We start from the raw sequence: 14,788 nt of genomic DNA on the forward strand, positions 1-14,788 counted from the left end.
GACCTGTACAATAGGCACTTTATTAGTGGTTGGAATGCAGTTACACGCAGGGGTGTGCAGACGTAATGGGGGCAGGGCTGGCGCAGACACAGGAAATGGGAGACCCCCCCTTCTTTCCCCTGGGGCCGGGGGTTCTCCCTCTCCAGGATCCTGGGACAGTGCTGATGAGCAGAGACGTGAAGTCTGAGGGGGCCTTGGAATATGGCAGAGGGGCAACCAGGAAGCCAGGTCCCCTGAGTTCGACAAGTTTGGCAAAAGGATCATCAAACGAGGTGTGTGGGCAGAGGGGCCCGGTTTGCCCAGGGCATCTGCCCTCCACCTCTCCCCCTGAAATCATCCCTTGGGTGCGTTCAGTTTCTTTCCTCTCTTACAAAGAGAGCTGTGTCAATAACTGGCAGAGGAAGCTGGGAAATTCAGCCTAACTCCCTCCAGCCCAGCAGGTTTCCATTAAACAGCTATTAGCAATCTCCTCTCCAGCCCGCTCTCCACTGCCAACCCCTGCAAGCAAAAGTCTCCTTCCCTCTCCCTCCTTCCCAGCCAGGAGATACCCCCACCTGGGCACACACACTCCCACCCCAGTCACTCCCAGCTAGGAGGGAGCAAAAGGAAGGCACTCCTTGGCGGCCCCATCTCAGCTGTTGAGACAGATGGAAAAAAAGCTAATAGACCCTTTAATGCATGTCCAGGTTAAAAAATAATAATAATAAAGAAATGCTTCTGGTGGCCCTTGAGCCAACTGTTCAGGTATGGAGAAGGGGTTCAGTCCTGGCCAGAGCAGGCAGGAATAAACGTGGGTGTTCACTGCGGCCAGCAGCTCCCTCAGACACAAACACCATCCTTCCTGTGGTCTGGCCCGTTGTCGTGTAAGCGGGGGGCAGGAAGCATGAGGAGGGAGCTTGCGGAGGTCGGGCCACACGCCATCCCAGACGGCAAGAGGCCCCACTGGGTTTTTACTCATTTCTCGTAGTCTTGAGGGACAACCATGAAAACTCCAAGCGCCCCTTGGCATAAGGAGATACCCCAGACTCTCCAGGTCCAGAAACTGGTGGGATCTGGCTCATGGGGAGGGGGCAGAGCGGCAGTGATAGGACTTCGGGTGAGCCCAAGGGGCTGGGGGAACAGACCCAGCTACTGAGCACCCTGCGGCGTGAGGCTCCTTGAGAGGTGGGGAGCGTGGGGCCTTCAGGACTCCGCTGCCTTCTTGTTGGTCTTGTTCAAGAGTTTCTTGAGGGTGGAAGACATGAAGTAAGGCCTCTCGGCTGAGCCGTCATTCCTCTCCAGGTCCTCCACTGCGGAGAGAGGTCCCAGAGCAGGAGGCATGAGGGGAGCCCACGGGCAGGGGCCTCCGGGGACAGGGTGGGTGGACAAGGGTCACAGAGAAGCCTCAGAGGGTTAGAAAGCAGACACACTGGGACCAGAGAGGGGCAGACTAGTGGGCTCCGAGGAACACACAGGATCCCCACACACCCAGGCCAGGAAGCCCCCCCGCTTCATGCACCCCCAATCTACATGGAGGAAACCTGGCCCCCACGCCAGCCTCCCTCACTGTCTACTCCTCGGCTTCCGCCCACTTCCCCTCCTCCGCACTCCCCTTCAACAGGATGTCTCTCAGCTCGGGCGACATGAAGTAGGGTCGCTCCTGAGAGCCGTCATTCCTTTCCAGGTCCTCACCTGGGCTCCCCCCGGGAACCGGCAGGGGGAAAATGGGGTGGTCAGGAAGGGAGGGAAAGAGGGAGGCAGGGAAGAACAGGGAAGCCAGCAGGCGTGGAGGAGAGGAAGAGAGACGAAAAAAACAAACAAACAAAAAAAAACAGTTGGAGAAACCAGAGTTAGTGGCAGCCACAGATCCTCCCCCATCAAAGCCAGAAACTGCGAAGCGCGGGTGGGCTCCAGGGCAGCATCCAGGCTGCAGCCTGGGCAAGTGGACAGGAAGTTGGAGTTGCTTCTAAGCGCAAAAGGAAACCAGGAAGACGGGCTGGGGACCCAGGACGAGGGACAGCCAAGCCCCGGGGAAGCTGGGGGCAGGCGACTGTGTTTCCCCGTTGGAGGGTGATGTGATGCCCAGTGGGAAGAAGGGATTCAGGGCCCAGCAAGGTTTGGGGTGAGGGGTCACTCACAGAAGCAGAGGAACAGCGTGTCCACACACATGCCATAGACGCTGAAGAAACCATGTGCTATCAGGTAGGAGCCAACGATCACCGTCTGGGCAAGGAGAAACAAGCCGTCCCTGCTCCACGTCCTTCCCCGAGCAGCCCCCACCCACTGTGTCTCTCCTACGCTGGGACCACGTCCTTCCCCTGCTGAGAAATCCTCTTTGGATTAATGACATCCCAACCCCTCACCCCCGCTGGCAGGGCCCTCGATCCACACAAAGCCCTCTTTCTCTCTCTCCCTCTCTCTCTTTTTTTTTTTTGAGACGGAGTCTCACTCTGTCGCCTAGGTTGGAGTGCCATAGTGTGATCTCGGCTCACTGCAACCTCCGTCTCCCAAGTTCAAGCAGTTCTGCCTCAGCCTCCCGAGGAGCTGAGACTACAGGCATGCGCCACCACGCCAGGCTCATTTTTGTATTTTTAGTAGAGATGGGGTTTCACCACGTTGGCCAGGCTGGTCTCAAACTCCTGACCTCAGGTGATCCACCTGCCTTGGCCTCCCAAAGTGCTGGGATTACAGGCGTGAGCCACCGCATCTGGCCTTTTTTTTTTGGAGACAGGGTCTCACGATCTCACTCTGTAGCCCAGGCTAGAGTGTAGTGGCGTGATCTCAGCTCACTGCAAACTCTGCCTCCCGGGCTCAAGTGTTCCTCCCACCTCAGCTTCCGGAGTAGCTGGGATTACAGATGTGCACCACCATGCCCGGCTAACTTTTGTATTTTTTGTAGAGATGGGTTTTTGCCACATTATTACCCTTCCTGGGCTTAAGAGTTTTGACCACCTTGGCCTCTCAAAGTGCTGGGACTTCAGGTATGAGCCACCGCACCCAGTCTCATCCTTGCTTTATTTAACCCCTGGGCCTCTGCATGTGCTATTGCCCTGACTTAAATCTAATTTATGCCTCATCAACCTTCTGCTTTCAGCTCAAAGAGCAAATTCTCAAGTCCCACCTCCTCCAGGAAACCACCTATGACACACACAGTGGGCTTTTCTATTTTTATTTTTATTTTTTTTGAGACAGGGTCTCACTGTGTTGTTCAGGCTGGAGTGCAGTGGCACCATCTCAGCTCACTGCAGCCTTGACCTCCCAGGCTCAAGTGGTACTCACAACCTCAGGCTTACAAGTAGCTGGGACTATAGGCATGTGCCACCATACCCAGCTAATTTTTGTATTTTTTTTTTTTTTTGTAGACATGAGGTTTTGCCACGTTGCCCAAGCTGGTTTCAAACTCCTAAGCTCACGCGATCTGCCTGCCTTGGCCTCCCAAAGTGCTGGGATTATACATGTGAGCCCCCGTGTCTGGCTGAGAGCCTTTTTTTTTTTTTTTTTTTTTCCTGAGATGGACTCTTGCTCTGTTGTCCAGGCTGGAGTGCAGTGGTACGATCTCGGCTCACTGCAACCTCCACCTCCCGGGTTCAAGTGATTCTCTTGCTTCAGCCTCCTGAGTAGCTGGGACGACAGGTATGTGCCAGCACACCTGACTAATTTTTTTGTATTTTTAGTAGAGACGGGGTTTTACTGTGTTAGCCAGGATGGTCTCGATCTCGCTACGTTCATGATCCGCCCACCTTGGCCTCCCAAAGTGCTGGATTACAGGTGTGGGCCACCATGCCCAGCCTCTAGAGCCTATTTTTTGTCCTCCTAGCACTGGGCACCCCTCCTGAGCTCTTGGTGCAGCTGCAATTTTATGCATGTTTAGGGCTTTCCAGGTTTAATGCCCACATCCTCACTAGACCCAGTCTCATTTACTGCTACATCCCTAGCAATCTGAAGACTCACAGGGCCTTAGTACCTGCTAGATAAACATTTGTTGACTGAAGTCAGTGGACCTGGCTGGGTGTGATGGCTCACACCTGTAGTCCTTGCACTTCGGGAGGCTGAGGCAGGAGGATCCCTTGAGCCCAGAGCTCAAGACCAGCCTGGGCAATAAAGGGAGACCCTGCCTCTATTATTATTATTATTATTATTATTATTATTATTATTATTATTATTATTATTGTAGAGTGTGAGCTACCACACCCAGCCTATCTCTATTATATTAAAATAAAAATTCACCAGGCGTGGTGGGTCACGCCTGTAATCCCAGCACTTTGGGAGGCTGAGGCAGGTGGATCACGAGGTCAGGAGTTCAAGACCATCCTGGCTAACACAATGAAACCCTGTCTCTACTAAAAATGCAAAAAAATTAGCCAGGCATGGTGGCAGGCACCTGTGGTCCCAGCTACTCAGGAGTCTGAGGCAGGAGAATGGCGTGAACCCAGGAGGCGGAGCTTGCAGTGAGCCAAGATCGTGCTACAGCACTCCAGCCTGGGCGACACAGCGAGACTCCGTCTCAAAAATAAATAAATAAAAATAAAATAAAATACAAATTCAATACAATGAAATCATGGCCAGGCACAGGGGGTCATGCCTGTAATCCCAACACTTTGGAAGGCCAAGGTGGGTGGATCACCTGAACTCAGGAGTTCGAGACCAGCCTGACCAACAGGGTGAAACCCCATCTCTACTAAAAATACAAAAATTAGCCGGGCACAGCGGCATGTGCCTGTAATCCCAGCTACTAGGGGAACTGAGGCAGGAGAATCGCTTGAACCCAGGAAGTGGAGGCTGTGATAAGCAGAGATTACTCCATTGCACTCCAGCCTGGGCAACAAAGCAAGGCTCCACCTCAAAAAAAAAAAAAAAAAAAAAAAAGTCAGTGGACCTTAGAGGGTTTCAATCACTTGCCCAAGATTACTCTTCCTCATCTTAGAACTAGCAAATAGAGGATCTAAGATAAGAAACTAGGTCACTGGGCTTCAAGACCTACACTGAGATACAATACTGCCCTTACAATGAAGGTTCAATCACTCCACAGCCTTATTACCTCCTTGGCCGTATCTCCACCTTTTTTTTTTTTTTTTTTGGGGCGGGGGTTTTGCTTTGTCGCCCGGGCTGGAGTGAGTTTTTTGTATTTTTAGTAGAGACGGGGTTTCACCGTGTTAGCCAGGATGGTCTCGATCTCCTGACCTCGTGATCCGCCCGTCTCGGCCTCCCAAAGTGCTGGGATTACAGGCTTGAGCCACCGCGCCCGGCTTTTTTTTTTTTTGTCCTCCTAGCACTGGGCACTCTGTCACCGAGGCTGGAGTGCAGTGTCGTGGTCTCGGCGCACTGCAACCTCTGTCTCCCAGGTTCAAGCAATTCTCCTGGCTCAGCCTCCCGAGTAGCTGGGATTACAGGCGCCTGCAACCACAACTGGCTAATTTTTGTATTTTTTTGTAGAGATGGGATTTCGCCATGCTGGCCAGGCTAGTCTCAAACTCCTGACCTCAAGTGATCCACCTGTCTCAGCCTCCCAAAGTGCTGGGATTACAGGTGTGAGCCACCGCACCCGGTCCCTATCTTCACTTCTTTACTCCTTCCACATCAGACCCACTGCTTTCCTTACTGTTCCTGGCACACTCGCACCTCAGGGCCACTATATTTGTCATTCCCTCTGCCTGGATATTGCCTACAGCTTCAGATCTCGGATCCAACATCACCTGCATGGCACCACCTGGACCCCCACACCTGCCCAGATCCTCCACCACAGGTTCAAACAGTTCCCTGTGCTGTACATACTAGTGGCGTATCCCAGTCTGCAATCATACATTCACCAATATCATCATGGAGGAATATCTGTTTACCCCCAAACCTTTAGAGGGAAGCCCTCCACCTCGATGCCAAATACACAGTAGGTGCTCAATAATGTCTGTGGTCCGAGGTCGGGGGTGGTGGGCCACACCTGCAATCCCGGCACTCTGTGAGACCGAGGCGGGCGGATCACTTGAGGTCAGGAGTTTGAGACCATCCCAGCCAACATGGTGAAACCCCATCTCTATTAAATATACAAAAATTAGCCGGGTGTGATGGCTCATGCCCATAATCCCAGCACTGTGGGAGGCCCAGGTGGGCGGATCACCTGAGGTTGGGAGTACGAGACCAGCCTGACCAACGTGGAGAAACCCCATGTCTATTAAAAATATAAAATTAGTCACACGTGATGGCGCATGCCTATAATCCCAGCTACTCAGGAGGCTGAGGCAGAAGAATTGCTTGAACCCGGGAGGTGGAGGTTGTAGTGACCCGAGAGATCACCCCCATTGCACTCCAGCCTGGGCAACAAGAGTGAAACTCTGTCTCAAAAAAACAAAAAAAATTAGCCAGGTGTGGTGGCGTATGCCTGTGATCCCAGCTAATCAACAGGCTGAGGCACGAGAATTGCTTGAACTAGGGAGGTAGAGGTTTCAGTGAGCCAAGATCGTTTCACTGCACTCCAACCTGGGCAATAGAGTGAGTCTGTCTCAAAAAAGAAAGAAAAAAAAAAAGATTAAATTAAAATTAAAAAATAAATATACAAAAATTAGCCAGGTGTGGGGGCAGGCGCCTGTAATCCCAGCTACTCGGGAGGCAGAAGCTTGAAAATTCCCTTGAACCCAGCAGGCAAAGGTTGCAGTGAGCCAAGATTGCACAACTGCACCCCAGTCAGGGCAACAGGGCAAGACTCTGATGCAAAAACTAACAAAAAGTTTGTGATCTGAATAAATAATCAATTCCCCACCTCTGACCTCTATCCACATTTATCTAGTCAAAGAAGACCAATCGGCCGGGTGCAGTGGCTCAAGCCTGTAATCCCAGCACTTTGGGAGGCCGAGATGGGCGGATCACGAGGTCAGGAGATCGAGACCATCCTGGCTAACACGGTGAAACCCCGTCTCTACTAAAACATACAAAAAAAAAAAAAAAAAAAACTAGCCGGGCGAGGTGGCGGGCACCTGTAGTCCCAGGTACTCCGGAGGCTGAGGCAGGAGAATGGCGTGAACCCGGGAGGCGGAGCTTGCAGTGAACTGAGATCGCGCCACTGCACTCCAGCCTGGGCCACAGAGCAAGACTCCGTCTCAAAAAAAAAAAAAAAAGAAGAAGAAGACCAAGCAAATCCCAACACCTCTTTCTTCCCAAACCCCCATCTCTCCCCAGAGGTCCATACCAGTATAGGAACCCAGTAATAATTGAGGGGTGGTGCTGTATCCTGCACGATCCTGATACGGTGGGTGAAGAAGAAGAAAGCCAGGATCCCTGGAGAAGGAGAAGAAAGCAAGATAGTGAAGCGTTCTGGATATAGGAAACAGCCTCCTAAGAAGATGACACCCATCACAGAAGACAGAAATCAGGCTCCCACACTCTGAGAGGCGAGGTGGGTGGCACTCACCCACACTGCCAACGATCAAAAGTTTGCCCAACAGGAAGAGAAAGTCGGTAACTTTGTCCAGGACAGCCACTCTGCAGGGGACAGTGAGGGGCAGGTGTTAATGCTGGCTTCAGGGACTAGGGGAAGAGGGAGGTGGCAGGAGGAAGACGGTGCTGATTCCTGACCTGATGATGTTTCTCATGAGCAGGAAGAAGGCATTCCTGGCCGAGGTGCAGAAATTGGTGCCGTAGATAGCAATCTGGAGGAGAGTGGGAGGGAGAGATCAGACCCACTGGGTGGGCATGGGGGGTGGTCCTCTCACCCAGCAGGAGCTGGTGGGTTGGTTGGGGGTCCCAGGCCCACTCACCATGATGTAGGCATTCCTATTGAGGAATTTGATGAACTTCTCCAGGCACCAGAAGCAGCATTTGAGACAGGTCATGAGGCACTTGGCAAACTTGTTCTCTGCGGCTGGAAGAGAAGGGAAAGGATGCAGAAGTGAGGGGACACCGCCTGACTTGGAAGGGATCCCCTCTTCCCTATCACACACACTTGCCAATGTCCAGGTCTCCTGAGTCCATGCTGTCAAAGAGACAGGGACTTGAGCCCAGGAGTTTGAGACCGCAGTGAGCCATGATGGTACCACTGCACTCCAGCCTGGACGACAGAGAGAGATCCTGTCTCTAAAGCAAAGTACAATCAATCCCAGCCCCACAGCCCTTCCTCTAAGAAAAATAAACCAGTTTTTTTTTTTCTTTTTTTTGAAATGGAGTCTCGCTCTGTTTCCCAGGCTGAAGTGCAGTCGCTAGATCTCCGCTCACTGCAACCTCCACCTCCGGGGTTCAAGTGATTCTCCTCTCTCAGCCTCCCGTGTAGCTGGGACTACAGACACGCACACCACCATGGCTGGCTAATTTTTGTATTTGTAGTAGAGATGGGGTTTCACCATGTTGGCCAGGCTGGTCTCCTGACCTCAGGTGATCCGCTCACCTCAGCCTCCCAAAGTGCTGGGATTATAGGCGTGAGTCACGGCGCTCAGCTAATAAACCAGTTTTATTCCTGCTTCCTTCAGCGCAAATATATCCCACTCCAATTCACTCTAGCAATAACCAATGGTGGGCCAGGCCTCTTGGGCCTGTCCCCTCAACAGCAAGAATTCCACCCAGTAGGTTCTCTGGTTTGCTCCTCCATCGCAGGACCCAATCACGTCAACTCCTGAGCTCCCCCGCGGCATAGACAGAAACCCATCACTGTGCTATGATCTTGGCACCGCCCACCTGGTTTGCTATTCAGCCTTGTCCCCCAACAGGAGCTAATGCGAGCCGTGGGTGGGCCGTACCTTTCAGCCGCTGATCCAGGTACTCCAGTATCACACGAATGATCTGCACAATGGCCAGGATGAGCGCGCCAAAGGCCAGGGAGCCCGTGTGGTACCTGCGGGCCGAGGGGGTGGTCGGTGGCTGGGCCAGGCCTTGTCCTCCACCCCATCCTGCCCGGAACGCCAGCCTACCTGAGAGCCCGGCCAAAGGCAGAGAAGAGCGGGAAGGCCGGCAGGTCGTCCGGCTTGCGCAGGGCCCAGTAGTAGGAGGCAAAGGCCCCGGCCAGTGTGACCTGACCCAGAGCCAGCACGAAGTTGGCCAACCAGAAGAACATGAAGGCATTGAAGATCTGCAGGCCCAGCAGGGCCCGGTGGTAGCCCGACTCGCCACCGTAGAAGGCGAACTGGCAACGGGCATTGGGGCATAGGCGGGACTCATTGGAGGAGGGGAAGGTCTGTGGGAGAGAAGGGAGAACCGAGTCCAAAAAGAGGCGCCAGGGGTTCACAATGGGCTCTGAGCATCAGGTGTGGGGCCAGGAAAACCATGAGGTAGGACAGGAGACATAAGGATCAGAGTTAAGTGAAGGAACTAAGGGTTTGGAACACAGCTTGTGCAAAGGAAGGGATTCTAGAAACAAGAAGTGGCCATCACTGGGGTCAAGAAGAGGGAATGGAGACAGGAAATCAAATGGGGAAAAATGGGCCGGGCGAGGTGGCTCACGCCTGTAATCCCAGCACTTTGAGAGGCAGAGGCGGGTGGATCACAAGGTTAGGAGATTGAGACCATCCTGACCAACATGGTGAAACGCTGTCTCTACTAAAAATACAAAAATTAGCCTGGCGTGCTGGTGTGTGCCTGTAATCCCAGCTACTCGGGAAGCTGAGGCAGGAGAATTGCTTGAACCAGGGAGTTGGAAGTTGCAGGGAGCTGAGATCATGCCACTGCACTCCAGCCTGGCGACAGAGTGAGACTCTGTCTCATAAAAAACAAAAGGAAGGAGGGGAAAATGGGTGATTTAGCACCCAGGGTGAAGGCCAGGGCAAGCTGAAGAGAGGAAGCCAGGTTGTCCTGGGAAGTTGTTTAATCCAGTTAGAGAGTCTCTTCCCCACCGTGCGTCCTCCCCCACACCCAGCACAGGACATGCAACAGGAGCCAATTGCTTGCTGAACCTCCAAGGGGACATGAGAGGTTTAAAATCATCCGGGGCCTTCTGGGGCAATACCTGCCCTCCCCACCCTGGGGACGCCCACCTCTGGGTTGCAGGTTTTTGCAGTAAGTGAGCAGGAGCTATCATCAAAGATCTTATAGACCGCTTCATTGGAAGTGGACAGGAAGCTGGAGGTTCATTAAGGAAGCAGAGGTCTAGGACTGAGGACCCCAGGGACTTTCGTGGGAAAGAATCCATTATCCCACCAGTTTCCAGCCCTGTCCCTAAGACGCAGGTCACTTCTGGGCAAAGTTGGTCTTTAGCCATCCCCAGGGTCGGAGATTGGTGTCTGGGGGCGGATACACAGCAGTGCTGGCCCAGTAGGCGATGCAGAGGCACAGCAAGAAGAAGGTGACCAGTGGGTAGAGCAAGGAGCACATGACATATCCTACAGCCCTAGGGAGGAGCAGAGACACAGGCATCAGGGCAAAAGACACAACTCTAGGGAAGGCTCCATCCTGACCCCTGGCCCCCTGGCCCCCACCTGCTGGCTTCTTTGATGAGTGCAATCGCGATGAGAATTCTCTTCCGGAGAAAGATGAGCAGCAAGATGATAATGACTTCAAGGATACTCAGAATGATCACTGCAAAGGGCAAAGGCTGAGCTGCCTGGGCTCCCCACTCCCTCCAAGGCCTCATGTGGGGGCAGGATTGGGAGACTGTGACTCACTAAAGGCCAACCAGGTCTGCCGTAAGTGCAGGTACACCCGGAAATCCGTCTGAAAGCCGAGGTCCACCAAAGAGACATCAGAGCCAGCCTCACCACGCAGTCGGGAGTATTCCATGTAGCAGTGAAATATTCCTGCATGGGGGAAACCACAAGCTCAGTCCACCAATGCCTCCTGCAACTTTGCAAAGCGCTACAACTGCCCGCATTTAACAGAAGCAAACATCAAGGCTGAGAGGCTGCCTTTTCTAGCCCCTGCCTCAGGGACTTTACACTTGCAATTTCCACCGCCCGGTGCATTCTCTCCCCATGGCTGGATCCCACACATCTTTAGGTCACTGCTCAAGTGTCACCTTCACAGGAGACCTTCCAGAACCTTTCCCCCTACTTGGAATCATAATCATGTGCTGCCATGGTCTAACTTCTCTTTTTTTTTTTTTTTTTTTTGAGACGGAGTCTCACTCTGTCACCCAGGCTGGAGTGCAGTGGCGTGATCTCAGCTCACTGCAAGCTCCGCCTCCCGGGTTCACGCCATTCTCCTGCCTCAGCCTCCCGAGTAGCTGGGACTACAGGTGCCCGCCACCTCGCCTGGCTAGTTTTTTGTATTTTTTAGTAGAGACGGGGTTTCACAGGGTTAGCCAGGATGGTCTCGATCTCCTGACCTCGTGATCCACCCGTCTTGGCCTCCTAAAGTGCTGGGATTACAGGCTTGAGCCACCGCGCCCGGCAACTTCTCTTTTTTGAGACGGAGGCTCACTCTGTCACCCAAGCTGGAGTGCAGCGACACGATCTGGGCTCACTGCAACCTCCACCTCCAGGGTTCAAGAGATTCTCCCTGCCTCAGCCTCCCGAGTAGCTGGGATTACAGGTGCCCGCTACCATGCCCAGCTAATTTTTGTATTTTTTAGTAGAGACAGGGTTTTGCCATGTTGGCCAGGATGGTCTCCAGCTCCTGACCTCAGGTGATCCGCCCACCTGAGCCTCCCAAAGTACTGAGATTACAGGCGTGAGCCACCATGCTCAGCCAGGATAGCTGCTTAATGAATGAATGAATGAGCAGGTGTCAGGATGCTGCATGGCTAAGACCTCTCTCTGATTCCCTCGCCACCATGTAACAGTGATTCATGGGAGTGGCCTGGGTATTAATATGTAGAGCAGCATTAGAAATTTTCAGCATTCTTCTTAGCTTGCAAACTATAATTATAAAATAAAGACAGGCTTGGCCAGGCACAGTGGCTCACACCTATAATCCCAGTACTTTGGAAGGCCAAGGCAGGTGGATCATAAGGTCAGGAGATCGAGACCATCTTGGCTAACACCATGAAACCCCGTCTCTACTAAACATACAAAAAATTAGCTGGGCGTGGTGGCACATGCCTGAGTCCCAGCTACTTGGGAGGCTGAGGCAGGAGAATGACTCCAACCCGGGAAGGAGAAGTTGCAGTGAGCCAAGATTGCGCCACTGCACTGCACTCCAGCCTGGGCGACAGGGTGAGACTCCGTTTCGGAAAAAAAAAAAAAAAAAAAAGACAGGCATGGTGTGGTGGCTCATGCTTATAATCGCAGCACTTTGGGAGACAAAGTAAAAAAAAAATCAAGCTACCTAAAATGCCAACACCCAGCTAGAAACCACTATTTTTTTGGTTGTATTGAGTATATTACTATTACTTTAAGATAGGGTCTACCTCTGTCATACAGGCTGGACTGCAGTGGTGCCATCATAGCTCATTGCAGCCTCAGCTTCCTAGGCTCAAGCTATTCTCCCACCTCAGCCTCCCAAGTCGCTGAGACTACAGGTGCATACAGCTAATTTTTTTTCTTTTTTTTTTTTGAGACGGAGTCTCCCTCTGTCACCCAGGCTGGAGTGCAGTGGCACGATCTTGGCTCACTGCTACCTCTGCCTTCCAGGTCCAAGTGATTCTCCTGCCTCAGCCTCCCAAGTAGCTGGGACTATAGGCACGTACCACCAAGCCTGGCCAATTTTTTCTATTTTTACTAGAGACAGGGTTTCATCCTGTTAGACAGGATGGTCTCAATCCCCTGACCTCATGATCTGCCTTTTGGCCTCCCAAAGTGCTGGAATGACAGGCGGGAGCCACTGTGCCCAGCCCCCAGATAATTTAAAAATTATTATTATTATTTATTTATTTAATTTTTTTTTTGAGACAGTGTCTCACTCTGTCGCCCAGGCTGGAGTGCAATGGCACGATCTCAGCTTGCTACAACCTCTGCCTCTCAGATTCAAGAGATTCTCCCGCCTCAGCCTCCCAAGTGGCTGGGATTACAGGTGTGTGCCACCATGCCCATCTAATTTTGTATTTTTATTAGAGATGGGGTTTCACCATGTTGTTCAGCCTGGTCTCGAATTCCACCTTAAGTGATCCACCCACCTCAGCCTCCCAAAGTGCTGGCATTACAGGTGTGAGGCACGGCGCCTGGCCTTAAATTTATTTTTGGCAATGGGATCTCACCGTGTTGCCCAGGGTGGAATGCAGTTGCTTGAACATGGCTCACTGCATCCTCAAACTCCTGGGCTCAAGTCAATCTCCTGCTTCAGCCTCCCAAAGCGCTGGGATTACAGGCATAAACCACCAAGACCTGCCTAGAAACCACTATTTTCTTTTTTTTTTTTTGAGATGGAGTCTCACTTTGTCGCCCAGGCTGGAGTGCAGTGGCCGGATCTCAGCTCACTGCAAGCTCCGCCTCCCGGGTTTACGCCATTCTCCTCCCTCAGCCTCCCGAGTATCTGGGACCACAGGCGCCCGCCACCTCACCCGGCTAGTTTCTTTTTTGTTTTTTTAGTAGAGACGGGGTTTCACTGTGTTAGCCAGGATGGTCTCGATCTCCAGACCTCGTGATCCGCCCGTCTCGGCCTCCCAAAGTGCTGGGATTATAGGCTTGAGCCACCGCGCCCGGCCTTCTTTTTTTTTTAAGACGGAGTTTCACTATTATTGCCCAGGCTGGAGTCCAATGGCACAATCTCGGCTTATGGCAACCTCCAACTCGCGAGTTCAAGTGATTCTTCTGCCTCAGCTTCCCAAGTAGCTGGGATCATAGGCATGAGCTACCACGCCCAGCTAATTTTGTATTTTTAATAGAGATGGGGTTGGCTGAGTGTGGTGGCTCACAACTGTAATCCCAGCACTTTGGGAGGCCAAGGTGGGCAGATCACAAAGTCAGGAGTTCGAGACCAGCCTGACCAACATGGTGAAACTCCATCTCTACTAAAAATACAAAAATACAAAAAAAAAAAAAAAAAATTAGCCGGGGGGGGGGGGGGGGGGGGGCAGTAATCTCAGCTACTCAGGAGACCGAGGCAGGAGAATTGCTTGAACCCGGGAGGCGAAGGTTGCAGTGAGCTGAGATTGTGCCACTGCACTCTAGCCTGGACAACAGTGCGAGACTCCATCTCAAAAAAAAAAAATAATAAGGCCGCGCGCAGTGGCTCACGCCTGTAATCCCAGCACTTTGGGAGGCCGAGGCAGGCGGATCATGAGGTCAGGAGATCAAGACCATCCTGGCTAACACGGTGAAACCCCGTCTCTACTAAAAATACAAAAAGTTAGCCAGGTGTAGTGGCGGGCGCCTGTAGTCCCAGCTACACGGGAGGCTGAGGCAGGAGAATGGCGTGAACCCGGGAGGCGGAGCTTGCAGTGAGCTGAAATCGCGCCACTGCACTCCAGCCTGGGTGACAAAGCGAGACTCCATCTCAAAAAAAAAAAAAAAAAAATTAGCCGGGCATGGTGGCAGGCGTCTGTAGTCCCAGATACTTGGGAGGCTGAGGCAGGAGAATGGCATGAACCCAGGAGGCGGAGCTTGCAGTGAGCCGAGATTGCGCCACTGCACTCCAGCCTGGGTGACAGAGCGAGACTCTATCTCAAGAAAATAATAATAATAATAATAATAGAGATGGGGTTTCTACATGTTGGTCAGGTTGGTCTCGAGCTCCCGACTTCAGGTGATCCACCTACCTCAGCCTCCCAAATTGCTGGGATTACAGGCATGAGCCAATGCACCAGGCTAGAAACCACTATTAATATGAATATTTTACTATGAGTGTCCTCAGATTGGATTACCAAGCATTTTTCTTCCAGGAAAGTTCAAGGAATAATCAAACTATGGGCCGGGCACAGTGGCTCATGCCTGTAATCCCAAAACTTAGGGAGGCCAAGGTGGGAGGATTGCTCAAGTTCAGGGAGTTCAAGACTAGCCTGGGCCACATAGGGAGAGCCTGCCTC

General features: G+C 52.4%; 1 protein-coding gene across 2 annotated transcripts in view; it reads right to left on the reverse strand.

The window, feature by feature from the left end:
* The window catches only part of SLC44A2 (solute carrier family 44 member 2), a 54,257-nt gene continuing 39,469 nt past the window's right edge, over positions 1 to 14,788 (reverse strand). The window contains exons 11-22 of one of the 2 annotated variants that reach the window (XM_023194141.3): positions 10,554 to 10,685; positions 10,368 to 10,467; positions 10,187 to 10,279; positions 9,927 to 10,011; positions 8,868 to 9,130; positions 8,697 to 8,791; positions 7,725 to 7,828; positions 7,543 to 7,616; positions 7,379 to 7,449; positions 7,157 to 7,245; positions 2,118 to 2,202; positions 1 to 1,671 (exon numbers count right to left, since the gene is read on the reverse strand). In XM_023194141.3, coding sequence (XP_023049909.2) covers positions 1,550 to 1,671; positions 2,118 to 2,202; positions 7,157 to 7,245; positions 7,379 to 7,449; positions 7,543 to 7,616; positions 7,725 to 7,828; positions 8,697 to 8,791; positions 8,868 to 9,130; positions 9,927 to 10,011; positions 10,187 to 10,279; positions 10,368 to 10,467; positions 10,554 to 10,685 — 1,313 coding nt within the window. In that variant the 3' untranslated portion in view covers positions 1 to 1,549. The remainder of the gene's footprint in view (positions 1,672 to 2,117; positions 2,203 to 7,156; positions 7,246 to 7,378; positions 7,450 to 7,542; positions 7,617 to 7,724; positions 7,829 to 8,696; positions 8,792 to 8,867; positions 9,131 to 9,926; positions 10,012 to 10,186; positions 10,280 to 10,367; positions 10,468 to 10,553; positions 10,686 to 14,788) is intronic. The other variant, XM_023194142.3, reaches the window with a different exon arrangement.

The sequence above is a fragment of the Piliocolobus tephrosceles genome, chromosome 21, assembly GCF_002776525.5.
Source record: "Piliocolobus tephrosceles isolate RC106 chromosome 21, ASM277652v3, whole genome shotgun sequence".
In the NCBI taxonomy this organism is placed as follows: Eukaryota; Metazoa; Chordata; class Mammalia; order Primates; family Cercopithecidae; genus Piliocolobus; species Piliocolobus tephrosceles.